Source organism: Papilio polytes, unplaced genomic scaffold (assembly GCF_000836215.1).
Source record: "Papilio polytes unplaced genomic scaffold, Ppol_1.0 DF822067.1, whole genome shotgun sequence".
NCBI classification, from domain to species: Eukaryota; Metazoa; Arthropoda; class Insecta; order Lepidoptera; family Papilionidae; genus Papilio; species Papilio polytes.
The window spans coordinates 5,373,920-5,390,926 of NW_013527137.1; the positions used below are offsets into that span (position 1 = coordinate 5,373,920).

Here is a 17,007-nt window from a genome sequence, read left to right on the forward strand (position 1 = left end):
ACGGCGGCCAGAACCAGCGCCGCGCTCTCGTACTCCGCGCCCGCCGGCTGGCAGCTCTCCAGGATCAGGTTCAGCTGCGGACACGGCTCCACCGACACCGGCGTCAACTTGCACAGGATGTACAAACAGTCTACAAACAAACATTACAGGATTAGAAATTACGTTTGCATTTGATAGTACAATTGTTAAAGCAGATTACATAATAATATAGCCTAAGTTACTCAGTTATAACGTAAGTATTTATTGGGGATAGAATTTTCGAAATCGGCCCAGTAGTTATTGAGTTATTTCAATACATACAAAAGTAACAAATCTTTATAATATTAGTATGGATAGTATAGATTACGACATAATGATATGACTCTAAGTGGAACAAAAATGAAAAAAAAAACTAGGCGACAGACATTCTAATACTTAAGCTTTAGTCAAAAATGAAATAGCATACAAAAACAAAAGACTCTAAACATTTTATTTGAATAAGTCTAATATGACGTAGTTAATCTGACAAAATCCCACCAGAATACTGTCTCTGTGTGACATCCGCGCAAAGCCTGTCTGCGAGCTGGGTCAGGATGTGTCTGGTGGTGGCGGGCTGCGCCTTGCACAGCCGCACCAGTATCAGCTTGCCGTGTGACCACAGGACAGTCGCTACTGGCTTCACACGCGACACGCCCAGTAGGGAGAACGCCAAGTTGATCAAACCCAGTACCGTTAACTCACGGTGATTGGCACTGGAAATTTAAATGTGTACCTTATTTGACTTTATTTCTTACGTTATTAAGAATATAAGATTTTTCCAGCGACTTCGACTCGGAATTTTAAAAAAAAGTTCTTGATTATGAGCTGTTCCAGACTATGTTCTACAGCTGTACCAAATTTCATCGAGATCGACATCGATAACAAACATCGATAAATACAATATTTCTATATTAATATTACAGGTTATTTTAGGCGGAATGTATGTTTTTATCTATGCATGTCTGTGTCGAGATGTCCTTGCTCAGTTTTCGTATTAACAACAAGAACAGTAACAAACAAATTTTTAATTGGGCTAAAAAGAACTCATTGTATTAATCGTATGCTGAAATTATTTGATAACAGATAAGACATCTTACCTCTCAGCAGTAAGCACTTTGAGCACACTGACCACATCGACGTCAGGCGGCAGCACGGATCGCACGCACGCCGACTGCTTGCAGCGCAGCTCGTCCAGCGCTCGCTGCTCTATTGCTGACTTTATTGCCTTAATACACAATTAAAAAATAGTAATAGATGAATTAGATAATAAAAAAGTAAGAAAAAAAATTAGTTAATAGAAATTTTTAAAATGCAAATTTTACGACGTAACATAAACACACTATAAATAACCAAAATCTACAATTGTTCCTAAACACAATTTCAAAAAAATTAAAACTAATTTTAATGTTAATTTGAAAAAAAAAATGAATCGCAAAATTGTGACTTACCACAGTGTACATAGGAGCCTCAAAATAAAATTATAAAAATACTTACATCTAAGCATACAGATTTAAATTCAGCACCCTTGTCTGAGACAGCGAGTGCTATATCAATAAGGAAGGGAGCACGGAGTAACTGGGTCTTGGGCCATGTTTTGATATGCTTCTTTATAAGATCATGTTCCGCAGCACCTTGTGTCATATGATAGATGCAAGTTGATAGACAACTGCTCAATTCAGCCGGACTGTATTGTGCTGAAATAGTATTACTTTTCTTTACTTGCGGGTGAAAATTAATCGCTTGCATGTTTACTATCAGTGAACAATTCAAAGATATATGTAAAAGACCCAACCCGCACTGAGCCAGCGTGGTTGAAGGGCTGGTCATCCTTACTTTAGGGTAGGCTCTAAGCCCCTTAATATGAACATAGAGTGAGCTGTTGCTGAAATGTTTAAATGTCTAGGTTGTCTTCCATGTAGTTTATAGCAATAAAATTAGTCATATTAGAATCGTTTTTCGGTCACTTAAGTAGTATGTTACTGTTGTACTTGTTACTAAGTAAGACCCTTAGGCAGACACCATAGACATCTATTTATTATATACTAGGTTAATTAAAACTTCAGCAGTAGCCTTAGCTTTCAGGATATAAACTATGTATATTAGAAATTTCAACCAGATCCATTTAGCTTATATTGGTATATGTAATAATTTGTTACTATTGCATAGTTATCATCCATCCATTCAAATTCGCATTTACATTAAGTAAGCATAGTTACCTAAATCATCAATGTCTATGGTTGTAGATTCAGAATCCTGTGGCGGAGGCTCCAGTTTACTATACAGATGTAAGTTAAAGTAATGACTTAAATGTGCCAGCACAATCTCTAAGTTATATAACTTGCACAGTCTGAAAATAAAGAAATACAAACATACTTTATTCCTTAATTTCATACCATTGCAATGTCACTTTAATTTATATGCTAGCAGCTAGATTAAAAAAATAGCATAAGTTACTACTGCACAGATTAGCTGTAAAGTAAAATGGTCAAGCCGTTTCGTAGATTACCCAAAACAAGAGACTTGCTGATAACACACACAGATAAATGTTTTTTTTTATTATTAACAATGCAAATACACTGTTTTTATTTTGTTTTTGCATACTGCATATATTATAACTAAAGTTATTTCAGTGGAAATGCAAAGGATCTCAAACATACCTTACAAGTTGATGGACCAGTGGAGGTAGTTCCGCAGGTGTCAAGCCCATGATATGTGAACATATCTTATTAACAACTTGTTTATGATCATTTTTTGATAATTCCATCTCTCTAAAAAACATTATAATGATTAATGAATAAAATTGATGATGTCTTCAATGTTTGATTGTGATATTACTTTACATTTAAAATTTACATATCTTACTGAAATTATTTATATAAAAGTTTAGATGGATACATGAATGGATAGATGCAGAGAATATTCTGGAAGAACACACACATATAGGCTACTTTTGTTCTTTTTCATTCCACATAGAGTCTTGGGCTAAATGAAAATTTAATAAAATTGTTGCATTTTTTTGTTCTCCACAAATTATGGCAATTTTATTTTAAATACCAACCGGAACATTGCCGTAAGTTGTACAAGCTGATGATCCTTCCATCTGCATTGACATAATGTGCGTATACACTGCTGTTTGTAGTCAGCTCCTGTCAAATCTGTACCACAGTGGTTTACACTGTTGTAACTAGCAATTGCATTCAAATGTTCAGGTAGAATATCCTTCCATCTAAAAATATGAGAGGTTTTTAATCAGGAGTATTGACCGCCACAACAGTTAGAGAAGTTATCATACTTATATTATAAATGCAAAAGTTTAGATTGATGGATGGATTTTTGTTAAAGTTTGTAGCCTAAATTACTGAACTGATCCGGATTAAATTTTTATCTCTATTTCGATTTAATAATATTTACCCTCCTAGAAGCTATAGTTAAAAATTTATAACATTATAATTAAACTTACATCATATTTTTGTCACTGTCTTCAACAATAGATTGCACACAATCATCACACCATCTAACTAAATTTGTGACACTCTGTCTCGGTAATTCTGGCAGCACTCTGCTCATAATATCACTACCGTGAGTGAGTGAAGTGGATTCTTTTCTCAGTGTGTTTAGCACAACATCTATTATCTGTAAATATAGATGTACACATAGTCATTTACAACTCAACTAAAACTTGCTCAAGTATGATTTATCACATCTTTTATCGTAGTTTACTTACTTTAACTTTATTCTTGTCCAAAGGTTCATCGGATAATCCATTTAATATACAATCCAGGAGACCAGCCCCATCGGAATTCAATATGCGCCGGGGTAGAAAACTGACAATCTGAAGAAAAATTTCAGGAATTTTGAAAAATGCCCTTTATTGTAATTATACCATTAAATTATTTTATACATACCTGATCAATTTTTAATTTACAATATTCTTGTAATTCTTCACGTTTGGAGCTATTTTTGCCAAGTTCTATTATTTTAGCGAACGTTTTGCTTGCCTCCATTATTAAAATTACAAAATGTAGACACAAACGCGTTCAAAAATTCTTCTTTATTATGAAATTTTACTATGTAGGGTACATATAACTTTTCCTTGGTTTTTCAGTTCCTTTCGTGCCTACTTGTTGGTTCTTGTTTGGGTTTCGCCGCGAAAACAAATTGAAATTGAAATGTCAAAGTCAAAACAAAAGTTGGATATTTGAGGCTACAGATTAAAAATAAAAGCATTAATATTTAAAAAGCAAATGGAACAAAAAAATTGACGCCAATGTAGGTATACAAAACGAGACAAGCGTTTAGGTGAAGTAATAAATCATCATCATCTTCCCTAACTTATCGTACTCCCGTAGGCTCGGTGCACAAGGTTAGGCACTATATTAAGTTTAAAAATATTGAGATTAAAGAAACACATGGTATCACTAGCAACGTCTTTTTGGTAGTGACGTCATCTTCGTCACAATTTGTCGTTTACGTTTATGTATAAAAGTAAAAACGTACTTCGTCGTACGAGTTACGAAATATTCGAATATTATAGTTAAATAGTGTGTTTTGAGTACATGATATTGTACCAATGTTTACAGTAACTATTTATTCCGTGGGAATAAGTTTACATATTGTACCTGTTCTTTTAGATAAAATAAGATAACGCAGTGACTTATACGTAACGTTACATTTTGGCGGCATTGCACGAACGAAGTCACAGAAATAGATTTCCTTGTGCAATATTCGACGTGTGCTGAATTCCATGAGACAATTTTCAAATTGAACCTGTTTATTAAATGGGTCAGGGTCCGTAGCATGCATGTGAAAGATGGTGTCAGAAAAGTGTAACAAAAACCAAAAATTCTAATAGAACGATGGAGAACCCAACTGTGGCGGGTTTGAGGTCAAGGTCTCGTTCCAAGACACCTTTTTTGCGGTCGAGCTGTGACCGGGAACAATGTATGGGAGGAGAAGATCACACACATCACAAAAGCGGCAGAAAAACACCTGTGAAGAGAAGCACACCAATCAAGTAAACATGTTTTTCTTCTATTCTTTTTAAATTAATATTATAAGGTGATATTTACGTTCTCTTACACTTTCTGAGTTCATTTTAATGTTTTTATGATAAACTTTTAAAGGTTTAAATGTAATATATGATTTCTGTGTACATCCAAAACCAATTGTTATTCAGTTTCAGTAAATTGAAAAGATCTTAGATACACTAATAACAAATTTTCATATCCATTATTACCAAATAATTTCACAATTCAAATAATTTTAAGCTGGTATCTAATTATTCAACACTAGCTGTTGCCCGTTATTTCGCACGCGTAAAGTTATGAAAAAAAATAGCCTATGTTACTTGTGGATAATGTAGCTTTCAAAAGGTGAAAGAATTTTTAAAAATAGTACAGTCGTTTTTCAATCTTCATTACAATGAAACAAAGTTTCCTCTTAATAATATTAATATGATAAAATTTGAATTTATACATACATACAGTATATTCAAATACATAACTGCATATTTACAATTGTACACCTGCTACAAAAGTATGTAGTTTGTCAAGATCTTAAATATCACCTGTCTTAACAATTTATATTTATAGGACATATCTCTTCTTAGACTCAAGTTGTTTATTCACTTTAAAATTACAAGCTGTAATAATATCTGCATTTAACACACCATTATAGCTATAAAGTAATATTTTGTAATTGCAATATCTAAAAAAATAGGAAATGTTTAACTCATGTATATTGAAAGGAAATTAGATATGAATCTATATTGATTGTGTTATCTACATTTTTATATTAGATAGTGATTGTTTTTGTGAGGGATTTATCCCTTACAATAAGAGTTAAATTCAATGTTGATTTTATAATCTATTTGTGATTTTTATTAAATTTTCGACAATGTTATAGGTCACCGATCATTGTCTAAATTAGTATATGATCAGAGTTCATTATTAAATTATTTGATAGTGTGAAACTCTGTCATCAGCTCATATGTCCCCATGGTAGAAGAAACAAAGAGCTTACCTATGTAAGGGTGACTAGACCATATTCAACCATATGTGGCCAGTATGATTAGGTATGCAACTCTGATAAGTGCAAAGTAATAGCTCTTTGTTTAAATTTGCAAACTTCAATGCCAGTGACAAAGATAAAAGCAATAGTATTATTATCATTTTGAAGAATGCCTAATTTATTAAGTTCCTTCAAATTACAAGGTTATTTACCAAAAATAATCGACTGTTTTGACAGTGATGTCATTCACAGAGAAAAGACCATGAGTGTAAGGTCACGATGCCATCAAAGCATGGTGGCCTTAACACAAATACTCAAAAATGTAAATACTGCCCAATGGGCTACTTTGTTGAATTGGTACCTGTTTTATTGTCGAAGACTAAATTCATTCTGTTTTAACATTTATTTTCTTACCTACATAATTATTTTGCCACAATAAGGGTTAAAGATTAGTGGTCTGTCCCTGCTTTGCATGGGTAGGAAAATATGCTTTTTAAATGCATTTTATAGCAATTCTAGCTGTCGCGCGCGACTCTGTTCACATGATTTTACTAAAACAAAAGTGAGTAGACAATGTATTCTTCCAGACTCCTCTATATCCATAGCAAATTTTATCGAAATCTGTTCAGTTGTTTAGGGTACAAACTCTAATATCCATCTATCCATCTAAACTTTTACATTTATAATATTAATGTGATTAAATTAATTGTGAAAGAATTTGGAAAATCAGTTGGTTTAGTAGATTTTTTTTTTAGTTTTTTCTTTACACATAAAAAGAACTTTGTAACATCTACATTAAAATATTAATGACAATAAATGAGTTCCAACACAAAAACAAATTGAAACATCTTAATTCGTTTTTATGCATATTTTTGTAAAATTAACAGAAATTAAACAAGGTTATTGATGAAGGTCAGGTTGCATTTTGTCAGATAAACATTTTATCTTCATTTAAAAGTACAGTATCTATGCTAATCAGTAAATAATGTTTTATGTTGTGATAAGTTCCAACAATTTCTTTGACCTTGACCTGAATGACGTTATTTATAGTTTTGTTGATATAAGCATTTAAGAGTGTCGGTGGCTCAATGGCTTAAGCACACTTGACTTGTAAACTACAGGTCTTGGGGTTGAATCCCGTCATGTACCAATGTGATTTTCAATTTTTCGAATTTTCATATGTACATAATTTACCCAACGTTCTTACGGTAAAGGAAAACATCGTGATGCAACCTGCATATGTCGGCGAAGGAATTTCAAAGATATGTGTGAAGTCAACCAACCCGCACTTGGCCAATGTGGTTGACTATGGCCTAGTCACCCTTGCTTAGGGTAGGCTCCGAGCCCCTCAATGGGGACACGTATAGTGAGCTGGTGATGATAATGATGAAGCATTTAACATTTGATGAACTACAGACTTATAAAGATGTTTTTATTTATTTATTTGCTTTTATCCCTGCTGTTGTTGATTCTTGTCATCTTTTCTATCAAAATTGAACCTTTAAAACTGGTGTTTATAGATGGTTTTCAAAAGTTATTATTTGTTGTTTACTTGTTTTTTAAATCATTATTTACATTTTTGAAGTCTGTAGGAAATGCAATACCCTACACCTTACCAAAGCAACACCCATGCCGGATAATATCTTTTTTCAATTATTTTTTTTGCGTTTATTCCGATTTTCTATCCAGCAATTCGTTTCAAATATTGACCTTGATTTTATTTTTAATTTTCCAAATGTAGTTCGAAGTATTCTTGCATCATTGGATGTACGTAGAGTAGTGAGTCACAGGCATCACTCCAAGGTGAATTATCTTGCTAAGTAGTAACGAATCTACATATTTACGCACGTGGCCAACCTGGCAACATTGTTTGTTTACATTTGTATACGAGTTTACGATTACCATTGTTCTGACTTAAAATGCCTAAGTTTTGGCAATTATTCAATATTTTAGATTTTAGATTATGATTTATTAACACATGTACAGAATATGGAATACTATTAAAGCTGAAAGGCTGTGAATCTCCAAATTTATCGTTGAATATTTATAGATGGTGATCCTTTTTAATCATACTTCATACTATTCATACTAATAATATAAATGCGAAAGTTTAGATGGATGGATGTTTGTTAGAGTTTGTAGCCTAAACGGCTGAAGGGATTTCGATGAAATTTGGTATGGATGTAGAGGATAGTCTGGAAGAACACATAGGCTACTTAGTTTTGTTTTTTAATTCCACGCGGGCGAAAGCTAATTAAAACTATAGTATAAAAACTATTCCGTGCTCCTTTTAAGATAGTTTTTTTTACCATAAGCTATTTTTTTATGGTTATCTTTTTGTTTCACAGTAATTATCACGATTGTCGACTACGTATGATAATGCAAATTAAAGATGGTATTAAAATGTTTCAATAGAAACTTGGTATTAGCAAAAACGTATATTCTCTTTAAATTTTTTGCCCTCTAGTTACGCGAACTGTTTCATAAAAGTCTAGAGGTCAACGAAATTAGATGTTACATATAGAATAAGACTTTAATCGAAAAAAACAGACACTTTTCAAAAACTTCAAGATGAAAATACCCTTAAAAACCAACTAGCATAGATACAGTTATGCTATTTCATAATAATAATTAAATAAACATACAAAACTTGGCATTTATAGACAATGTTGTTAACTTTGGTTAATTTTGCAGACAATTTGCGAAATCATCAAATAAGGATGGTGTGGAAGTAATAGAGGAGGACCAAGAGAATGAGAGTGTACAGGCGCACCGCACACGGCAGTCATCTCGGCTAGCCGAGAAGCTGATTAAAACCTCGGACTACTCGTCTGAAGAGAGCCTAGACCGATTGAAAGGACATCGGAAGGAAATCGTACAGGTAAACACGTTGAACAAATCAAAACATTGTTTTATTTAAAATCTTTACTCAAGGAATAGAATCCGTAGTCTTTTGATTTATAATAATACTTGCTTTCGCGAGCGACTCCGCGTGGTAAAAAAAAGTAAGTAGTCTATGTGTTCTTCAAACTATCCCTTATTTGCATGTGAAATTTAATCAAGATTTCATTTAGCCGTTTAGGCTACAAACTCTAACATCCATCCGTCCATCAGTCTAAATATTTGCATTTATAATATAAGTAAGATAAAACGCATTCAATCACGTTTAGATGCCAGATCGATTTTATGATACAACATTCCTTACAATATATGGAATGTTGGCAAATTAAACTGCAATAATCACGTACTCAGTCTTAGCTACAAGTATAACTAACTTGATAGGTGATCATCGTACTGTATTCGTTTGTCATAAAACAAACCGTTAATATCCGTATGTTTTGATATTCTAACCGTCTACTGCATAACATCTACGAAATATTGATATCTCACTCTAGTCATAGATAATGAAAGAGACAAGACTATGTTTTTGTAAATTTCGGCAATGTAAATCCACGGTACATGCCCGTATACAGATGTTTGAATGAACAGTTACATCTCTAAATTAAGTGAAAAATTACTCGCAATTTTAGTCTTTTACTCAATTTTATTTGCATTAGAATGTAGCCTAGTATGCAAATCCAGAATATTAAATTTAATACGAAGTTTTAGGCTAAGTTGTAATTTCATTTGTATTTCGGCAATCTACGGCGTTCTAAATATGGCGACCACATGGCCCCAAGGTTAAACATTTGTAATCGAGTAGTAACCCCAAACTAAATACAACAGTCAATTGATCACTAAACTATACGATCAATTAATTTATTGAGTTCATTCACCCGCATACTGTAACGTCAGTTTCAATTTAAACCAGACGCCTTGGTATCTTAATTGATTTATATTTATAATTATTAATTCCTATCTAGTAATTAGAAAACTAAAAAAAAATACTCAATGAATTAGTATTATGGTAACACCTTTTAAAAGTTTATGGCCGAAAATCTATTTCACGCTTCAGTATCATTAACTTGGCAGTTTAACATTATCAGCACGACTGCTATTACAACTCTGGTAAAAAACAAAAATCTTTCGCGCCTTTTTTTTATTTAGTGTCAATGTTCCGTCATTCAGCCAGTTAGGTGAATTTGAATTTTGAAGGTGAATTATAAGTTAATGTTATGTAAATAATTATTTAAATAAACATAAGAGACTACTTACCACTAGTAATTGTCCTTGTTTATACAAAAAACAGGAAGATTTTGACAACAAATTCACAGGAAAATGTACTACGTTGTGTGTAAAACTCGTATCGATATTCTCCCGCGTCGTTTTATTTTTAAAACGTCCGGCCAACAGTTATGGGCATTATTATTTCAGGACATCTGCACCATTTCGGTCGTACTTTTGTTAGTGACGTTGAATTTTTATAGTGAAACAAATTATACGCGTGCGAATCTTGACCTAGTTTTAACACCTCGATATAGAACACTGGATCGAGGTACGTATTCTTGATTTTAAGTTGCTTAGTAACCACTACAAGTTTTCTATCGAACGTGGATACTTTGACTATGCATGGGACTTGTGTTGGAAAATGGAATTAAAATCGAAGGAGGTTAGTTTAAATTTTAAAATTGGAATTCGAAATTGGAATCAGTTTTCGATTGTTTTTTTTTTCAAATTCCGTGTTGCGTCGCAAAATGTTTTCTAACTCAGGATCCTATACAAGTTTTATAAATTTTTATAGCGTGACGTATTGTAGCGGTTGAATTTTAATCAGTTTTTTCCGTACTTGATTACGTAAGCAAATGATTGATTCACACCAACATTATTTCTGATAACAACAATAAAGAATGACTCAGGATTTTTAATTAGCCAGTTATGTTATAACTGAATTGTTTTAAGTCTCCAGAAGTAGATATATAACCACCATTTTTTTTAATGTTATAGCGTCAAAACATCTGTTTAAAAATATCCTACTATCCTGCTCATTCTCTATGTGTAACAAGGATAGCAATATCATTTAAAGGAACATATTTCCGCAGTGGAAACTCACCTTGTTTCACTAAACAAGGTGAGTTTCCTCTGCGGAAGGTAAGTGTACCTTCTTATTCTGTAAATTCTGACTGGTAAGGTCATTACCTTTTCATGTAAAAATTTGAGTATGTAAATATCATGTTTGCTAAGAACACTGCTGCCATTTACAATCATTATTTAAACCACACCTTCTGAAGTTTATTTTGCCGATCTCCGTAACTGCCACTTGCCTATTGGGGCCACTATAACAGCGTGTTGAGTCTGAAGAGTGTTTAATTACTTTTATTATTAATTTTTTATTTATTTTTTAAAAAAGATAATAATTTATTTAATCTCTTCCACATATGACGATAGCTATGTTTTCAATCCAACGAATTATAAGCATCCATGTTTCCTGCTATGTTAATTCGCTATTTTCGTAGCCTACGAGTCAAAGTCCTTCATCCGCGGAACTGTAAACGCTGATTCATAGATCGCACTCGAACCAGCGATTCTATTACTTCCAACAATTGCTGGACCGATAACTATACATTGAAGCTTAGTTAATTCAGATGAAACTTCTTGTGAAGTATACTTTTTATATATTTAGTGAAGACGATGATTTCATGCCGGAATCTTTTTCTCATTATTATGAACTAGCTGTTACTCGACTTTGCCCGCGTGAAATTAAAAAAATAATTAAAACTTGCCTTTGTTACTAACTGATAACGTAATTTTTTAATGGTGAAAGAATTTTTGAAATCGTCAAATTAGTTTTTGAGTTATTTCTATATTTCAAGCGCCAATAGCCTAATCGTTTGTGGTACAGACTACCGATCTTGTGGTCAAGGGTTCGAATCCCGCCATTGCCCTGAACCATATCCTAGCACAAGCCTAGAGCTTAGTTGGAATGATTAAAGGAAATATTAGTAAATTAACAAAAATCTACTATTATTTAAAAAAAAAGTATTAAGTTTGTCCAAATAGTTTATAAGAAAATATTTGATTTTAAGAGTTTGACATTATTAAGGTCCGTTTTAAAATCATTGATTGTACAGTCAACAAATTATATGGTTTATACTTTTAAATACATATAAAATGTTTATTTCTTTAAACAGAACGAGATCAACAGTCAATATGAGCGTGTGTCTACCAGCTCAAAGCGTTACGGTAACTTCGAGGACCTGCCCTACAGCCCTATACACGCCTCGCAAAATGTGACGCAAGACAGGTCAGTACCACGACTTTGTAAGACTCAAGGCCTGTCCCACAATTCTTGTAAATTGTCAGATAATAATCCAATGTATAAAATGCGTAATGGTAATATCGGATTTTGGTATTTTATCTGACAGTGACACTTTTAAGCTATCTGCTCTTTTATCAGTCAGTGGTGGGACAGTTCCTTTTTTAATATTGTTTACCTTACTTTCCCTCCATGTTTATTGTTTTTTATGTTATCTTAGCGATTGTCATACTATTTATATTGTTCATATGCGAAAACTATATTTTCTAGCTTTCCTATTTAATAAAAAATAAATAAAATCAAAACTTCCAAGGGATTAGCTAATGATAATCAAAAGCATTTATAACAGCCAACCCTACAATCTTGCTTTCGTTAAATACGATTGTTAAAAAAATATTCAGTGACATATGGCCGTGAAATTTAAATGGCCCTTTAAATTTTTCTCCCTACATTGTTTACGTGATTTTGAAGGTCTGGCATTCCGCCCCTTCGCTCAACCCCAAAGAACTTTAACTGTATTATTTGTTTATGCTTTCAATTGTATGTGAGCGCATGCAACTAACTAGGGTGCATGAGGGTTGTCCAATTTAAAATTCTGTTTATTTCAAAAGTTAGAAGCAAACACAAGCGATTAAATGTAAAAATCTAAAGTAAATAAGATATATTTAGATATATTTGGCAACTATGTAACCTTTGGGATGATTTATGTTAAAAAAAATGCCCATACTCGTTCAAAACTGTGTTTTCACACGGTTTTTCACAAAATATATGAAAAACTAAATTGTGAAACAAAATATTCCTCCCCTCAGAGTATTATAAATTGCACATAGAAAGTTTCTGCTTCCCACGATACTAGGGTCAACGTCAGATAAAGGTCGAAAGATAAGTCAGTGAAAGGGTTCGCTTAGATCCTGTTTTCATTACTCCGAACAACCCGAATAGAATAATTTTACAACATAATAAACCCTTAAAAGGGTTAAATATAAATTGCACTAATACATGTGTAGACAAAATTTTTATCTCTAAAGTGGTTAGCCCAAATAAGTCTACAATTATTATCCTTTATACAGACCCATATCCTACACAATGTGTCGTTAAGATCCGTAAAGATCATTTCTAAACAGCATTATAATAGACCTTAAGTCGTTACACTTAGAGTATATTATTGTAGGTCAACAAGGTACAGTAGCCCGGCGTACAGCGCGTGTTCGACAGACAGCTCGTTCGCCGAGCAGGCGCTCGCTGACGCCAGCGTTCTGTTAGAGCGCGAACCCAGCTTCGACCACCTGCCCTCCAGACTGTACAAGATGGCCGGCGAGTACTGGAAGTGAGTTACGAATTTATGACGTCATAGACGTACCATATACACTCTTGTTTTTAAATGTACATCGATATTTGTGTGGAGTTAAATGAAAAGGGGGATATTAGGAAAGATGAAAATGAGAAATAAGTCATTGCTACTCCTACCTATTTACTCCTAAATGTCATGCAATTAAGGAAGAAAAACTTAAACTTCACTTTGACACTAATGCTAGACTCCTATTCAAAATAGTTATTTTAAATTATTACAAACTACCTGTTGTTCGCGTCTTCGTCCGCGCGGAAATTTCAATAGAAATAAACCTAACCTATATATTTACTCAGTGATAATGTAGCTTTTTAATGGTGAAAGATTTTTTTTAAATCGGTCTAGTAGTTTTTGAGTTATTTCAATACATACAAAAATACAAATTTTTCCTTATAGAATTAGTATAGATATCCGAAAACTTTGTACAAATCGGAATTTAAGACTGCGCATTGCTTAATCCCTAAGTATTACGGTCTAGTTAGCTGCTAGCTTATTGTTTTCCTTAGGTTTAACCCGACCTCGTGACCCCGCCTACTCACATAAAATACATTCGTTATACTTTTTTTTCTTATCAATTGTTCCAATTCTCAGAATACAATTATAAATAATTTACTGCATTGATAAATAAAATAAGCCATTATAAGAATGAGAAATTAATACAGACGCAAAATGAAAACGTAATAAAAGTTTGCATAAATAATTTGTATTGACTTTTTGATAAAAAAAAAACCAAAAGCGCCTATGGCCTTCCAGACTATTCTCTACATTTAATACCAAATTTCATCGAAATCCGTTCAGCCGTTTAGCGTACAAACCCTGCCAAAGATCCATCCGTCAATCCATCTAAACTTTCGCATTTATAATATTAGTATGATTTACTTTTGAATAATTATTTAAAATTTAACCGAAAATTTTGTTATTGATTTTGTACGACCTTACTCCAGTTTTCCCGCTTTGTTTCGATTCGCTCTTGAGGCGTTTCAACTAGCAGATATCGTGTTTTGCATACTAATTCAAAGGAGAGAACAAAGAACACTAATAAATTCAAAATACCTTGAGTAAATAGGAAAAGGATGATCTTTGTTTTTTTTTATTGTGTAGAAATGTGATAGTAAATACAGATAAAAAAATGACGTATAAATGTATTAAAATTCATTATTTATAACTATTTTAATTTAATCGTATAATTTATTGATTTTTTATCGTTATGTTGGTGTTGTCATATAAAAATATGATCTGTCAAATACTTTATTGTTGAGGGTATACAAAAATCTCTATGGAATTATCTGCGCGCGCGCATTGCTAACTGTTTTTCGTTGACATTTCAAATTTAAATAATCAATATGTTATTGTTCCGCTGGTTTTTGTTATTTAGACGTTAGTGTTTTCACATTTTTAATATTTAGTTATTTATTATTAGTTTATTTGTGACGAAATATGGAGGTGTTAAGAGTTGAAGAAGTAGAGACTTTGGAAAATGTTTTCACACTAAGGTACACAGTTTTTAAAAGAATTTAAAAAATTAACGTTATTCGTATTTCTAGTGAAAGCTTTATATTAAACTAGCTTTCATCCGCGACTCCGTCTGTGCGTGATTAAAAGACTGTTCGATTTTTCTTCTAGACTATGTTCTACATCTGTGCTAAATTTCAACGAAATATGTTAAGCCGTTTTGGAAATATGACGTAAGAAACATCCATCTCCATCCATCCCTCTAAACATTCACATTTATAATTATTTAATTTTGATTATTCAACCAAGAGCATTCGGTTCGATTCGTTTCGTAAAACGAACACTAAAACTATATTCGAGTAGTTCTAATTCTGTATCTCAGTGGCGCAAATGTCAATCGAAGCACAGTTCTTGTAGTCACTGTAAACAGTTTATAAACCAACTGTAGACCGCGACTCCTTTCACGTGGAATTAGATAATAGTAAAAAATATAGCTTATGTTACCATAGATTTTAATGTTGCAATAATTTTTGAAATCAGTCCAGTAGTTTTTGATTTATTTCAATACGTACAAAAATCCAAACGTTTCCTCTTTATAATATTAATATAGATTTGTTATTAAATAGTGATTTCGTAATGCATAATGTTACTTTGTAAGTGCATTGTGGTTTAGTGAAATGTTGAGACAAAGCGGATCAAATGTCTGAACTAGAAACTAGCGGCTTGTTACACTTTCAACTTGGAAATGTAAATAATGAGGTTTTGTATCCGTTGTAGACATCTCGATATTTGTGTTTGGAATTCTATTCCTTTCCTTCTAATGTGGTAAAATTACTAAAGTCTACCTTATTTCGTTTTTTGATGTAGAATAAGATTTACTATTTTATTTTTGCAATGGCAACCACTATATGTCGTAATATTAGAATAAACCTCTAAACATTGTTTCATTGAAATCTGATATTCCCACCTGTGGTTTAATTTTATTCCTTCTAATCAATAATCCTTTTATTCCCTTTAAAACTGGATATTTTTACACTGGATCCACATTAACTAATATTTTATTTTTTCCATATACTTTAAAACGACTATTTCTTGTAGCAAGTACCCGAAAACGGACTACACGTACTCCCCGCTGTCTCGGGACCGCGTGGAGCTGGCTCCGGGGCAGGTGGCCATGCCCAACATGTCTCGGAAGTCCCTCGCGCAGTTCCGCATGGAGTCCCCGCCCGGGGAGGGCAGCGACGTGCCCGACCGCATGCCCTCCATCGCCTCCTGGACTGCCACCGCCACGCGCAAGAGATTTACGGTCAGAACAATAAATAACTTAGTAAATTATTATCAAATATGTCCAAACCGATCATTAATTATGATATAAGAATTTTATTTACCTTAACAAAATTAATTTTATACGCCCTACCAAGTTTCAGCCTAGACCTTAGTCAGTAGATAAAATGTCAATAGGCTAGTGTGTATCTATGAGGATTTTTAATCTATATTTTGACCGTAACTTTGTCACTTGAAATAAAAAAAAGAATTAGTAGCCTATGTATATTTGTACCAATTTTTTTCTTATTACCGAATTGTACTGATAATACCTTCTAAAAACACCCACCACCACATCTAAACTCTCGCATTTATATCTATGTTTGCAGAGTATCGAAAGTTCAGACGACGAGGGTGCGTATATGCAGAAGAGCGCGCACCCTGAGGAGCGCTGGTGGTTCTCTCGGCTGCTGGTGCTGATGATGAGCAGCTTCTCCAGCGTCACCAGTGCCGCGCGGAACACGTACAGGAAGATATTCGGACCCCCCCATAGATACCCTTACACTGATAGAAGACCCGCTAAAGGTAAGACAAAAGCTTTATCTATACTAATATTATAAAGAGGAAAGATTTGTATTTTTGTATGTATTGAAATAACTCAAAAACTGCTGGTCCAATTTTAATAAAAAATAAAATTAAAGGTCAAGTCAAGAGCTTGACAAAA

At 33.2% G+C, this 17,007-nt stretch overlaps 2 protein-coding genes across 2 annotated transcripts in view; one reads left to right on the forward strand and one right to left on the reverse strand.

The window, feature by feature from the left end:
- The window catches only part of LOC106106877 (Fanconi anemia group I protein-like), a 16,200-nt gene extending 11,816 nt beyond the window's left edge, over nt 1–4,384 (reverse strand). Inside the window, 10 exon segments of the mRNA XM_013287537.1 lie at nt 15–130; nt 517–731; nt 1,116–1,243; nt 1,513–1,712; nt 2,235–2,365; nt 2,676–2,786; nt 3,077–3,244; nt 3,479–3,651; nt 3,743–3,850; nt 3,924–4,384. Coding sequence (XP_013142991.1) covers nt 15–130; nt 517–731; nt 1,116–1,243; nt 1,513–1,712; nt 2,235–2,365; nt 2,676–2,786; nt 3,077–3,244; nt 3,479–3,651; nt 3,743–3,850; nt 3,924–4,022 — 1,449 coding nt within the window. The 5' untranslated portion in view covers nt 4,023–4,384.
- Nucleotides 4,385–4,500: 116 nt separating this feature from the next.
- The window catches only part of LOC106106878, a 20,013-nt gene continuing 7,506 nt past the window's right edge, over nt 4,501–17,007 (forward strand). Inside the window, exons 1-6 of the mRNA XM_013287538.1 lie at nt 4,501–5,032; nt 8,722–8,908; nt 12,096–12,208; nt 13,392–13,547; nt 16,119–16,326; nt 16,673–16,868. Of these exons, the coding sequence (XP_013142992.1) occupies nt 4,875–5,032; nt 8,722–8,908; nt 12,096–12,208; nt 13,392–13,547; nt 16,119–16,326; nt 16,673–16,868 (1,018 nt within the window). The 5' untranslated portion in view covers nt 4,501–4,874. The remainder of the gene's footprint in view (nt 5,033–8,721; nt 8,909–12,095; nt 12,209–13,391; nt 13,548–16,118; nt 16,327–16,672; nt 16,869–17,007) is intronic.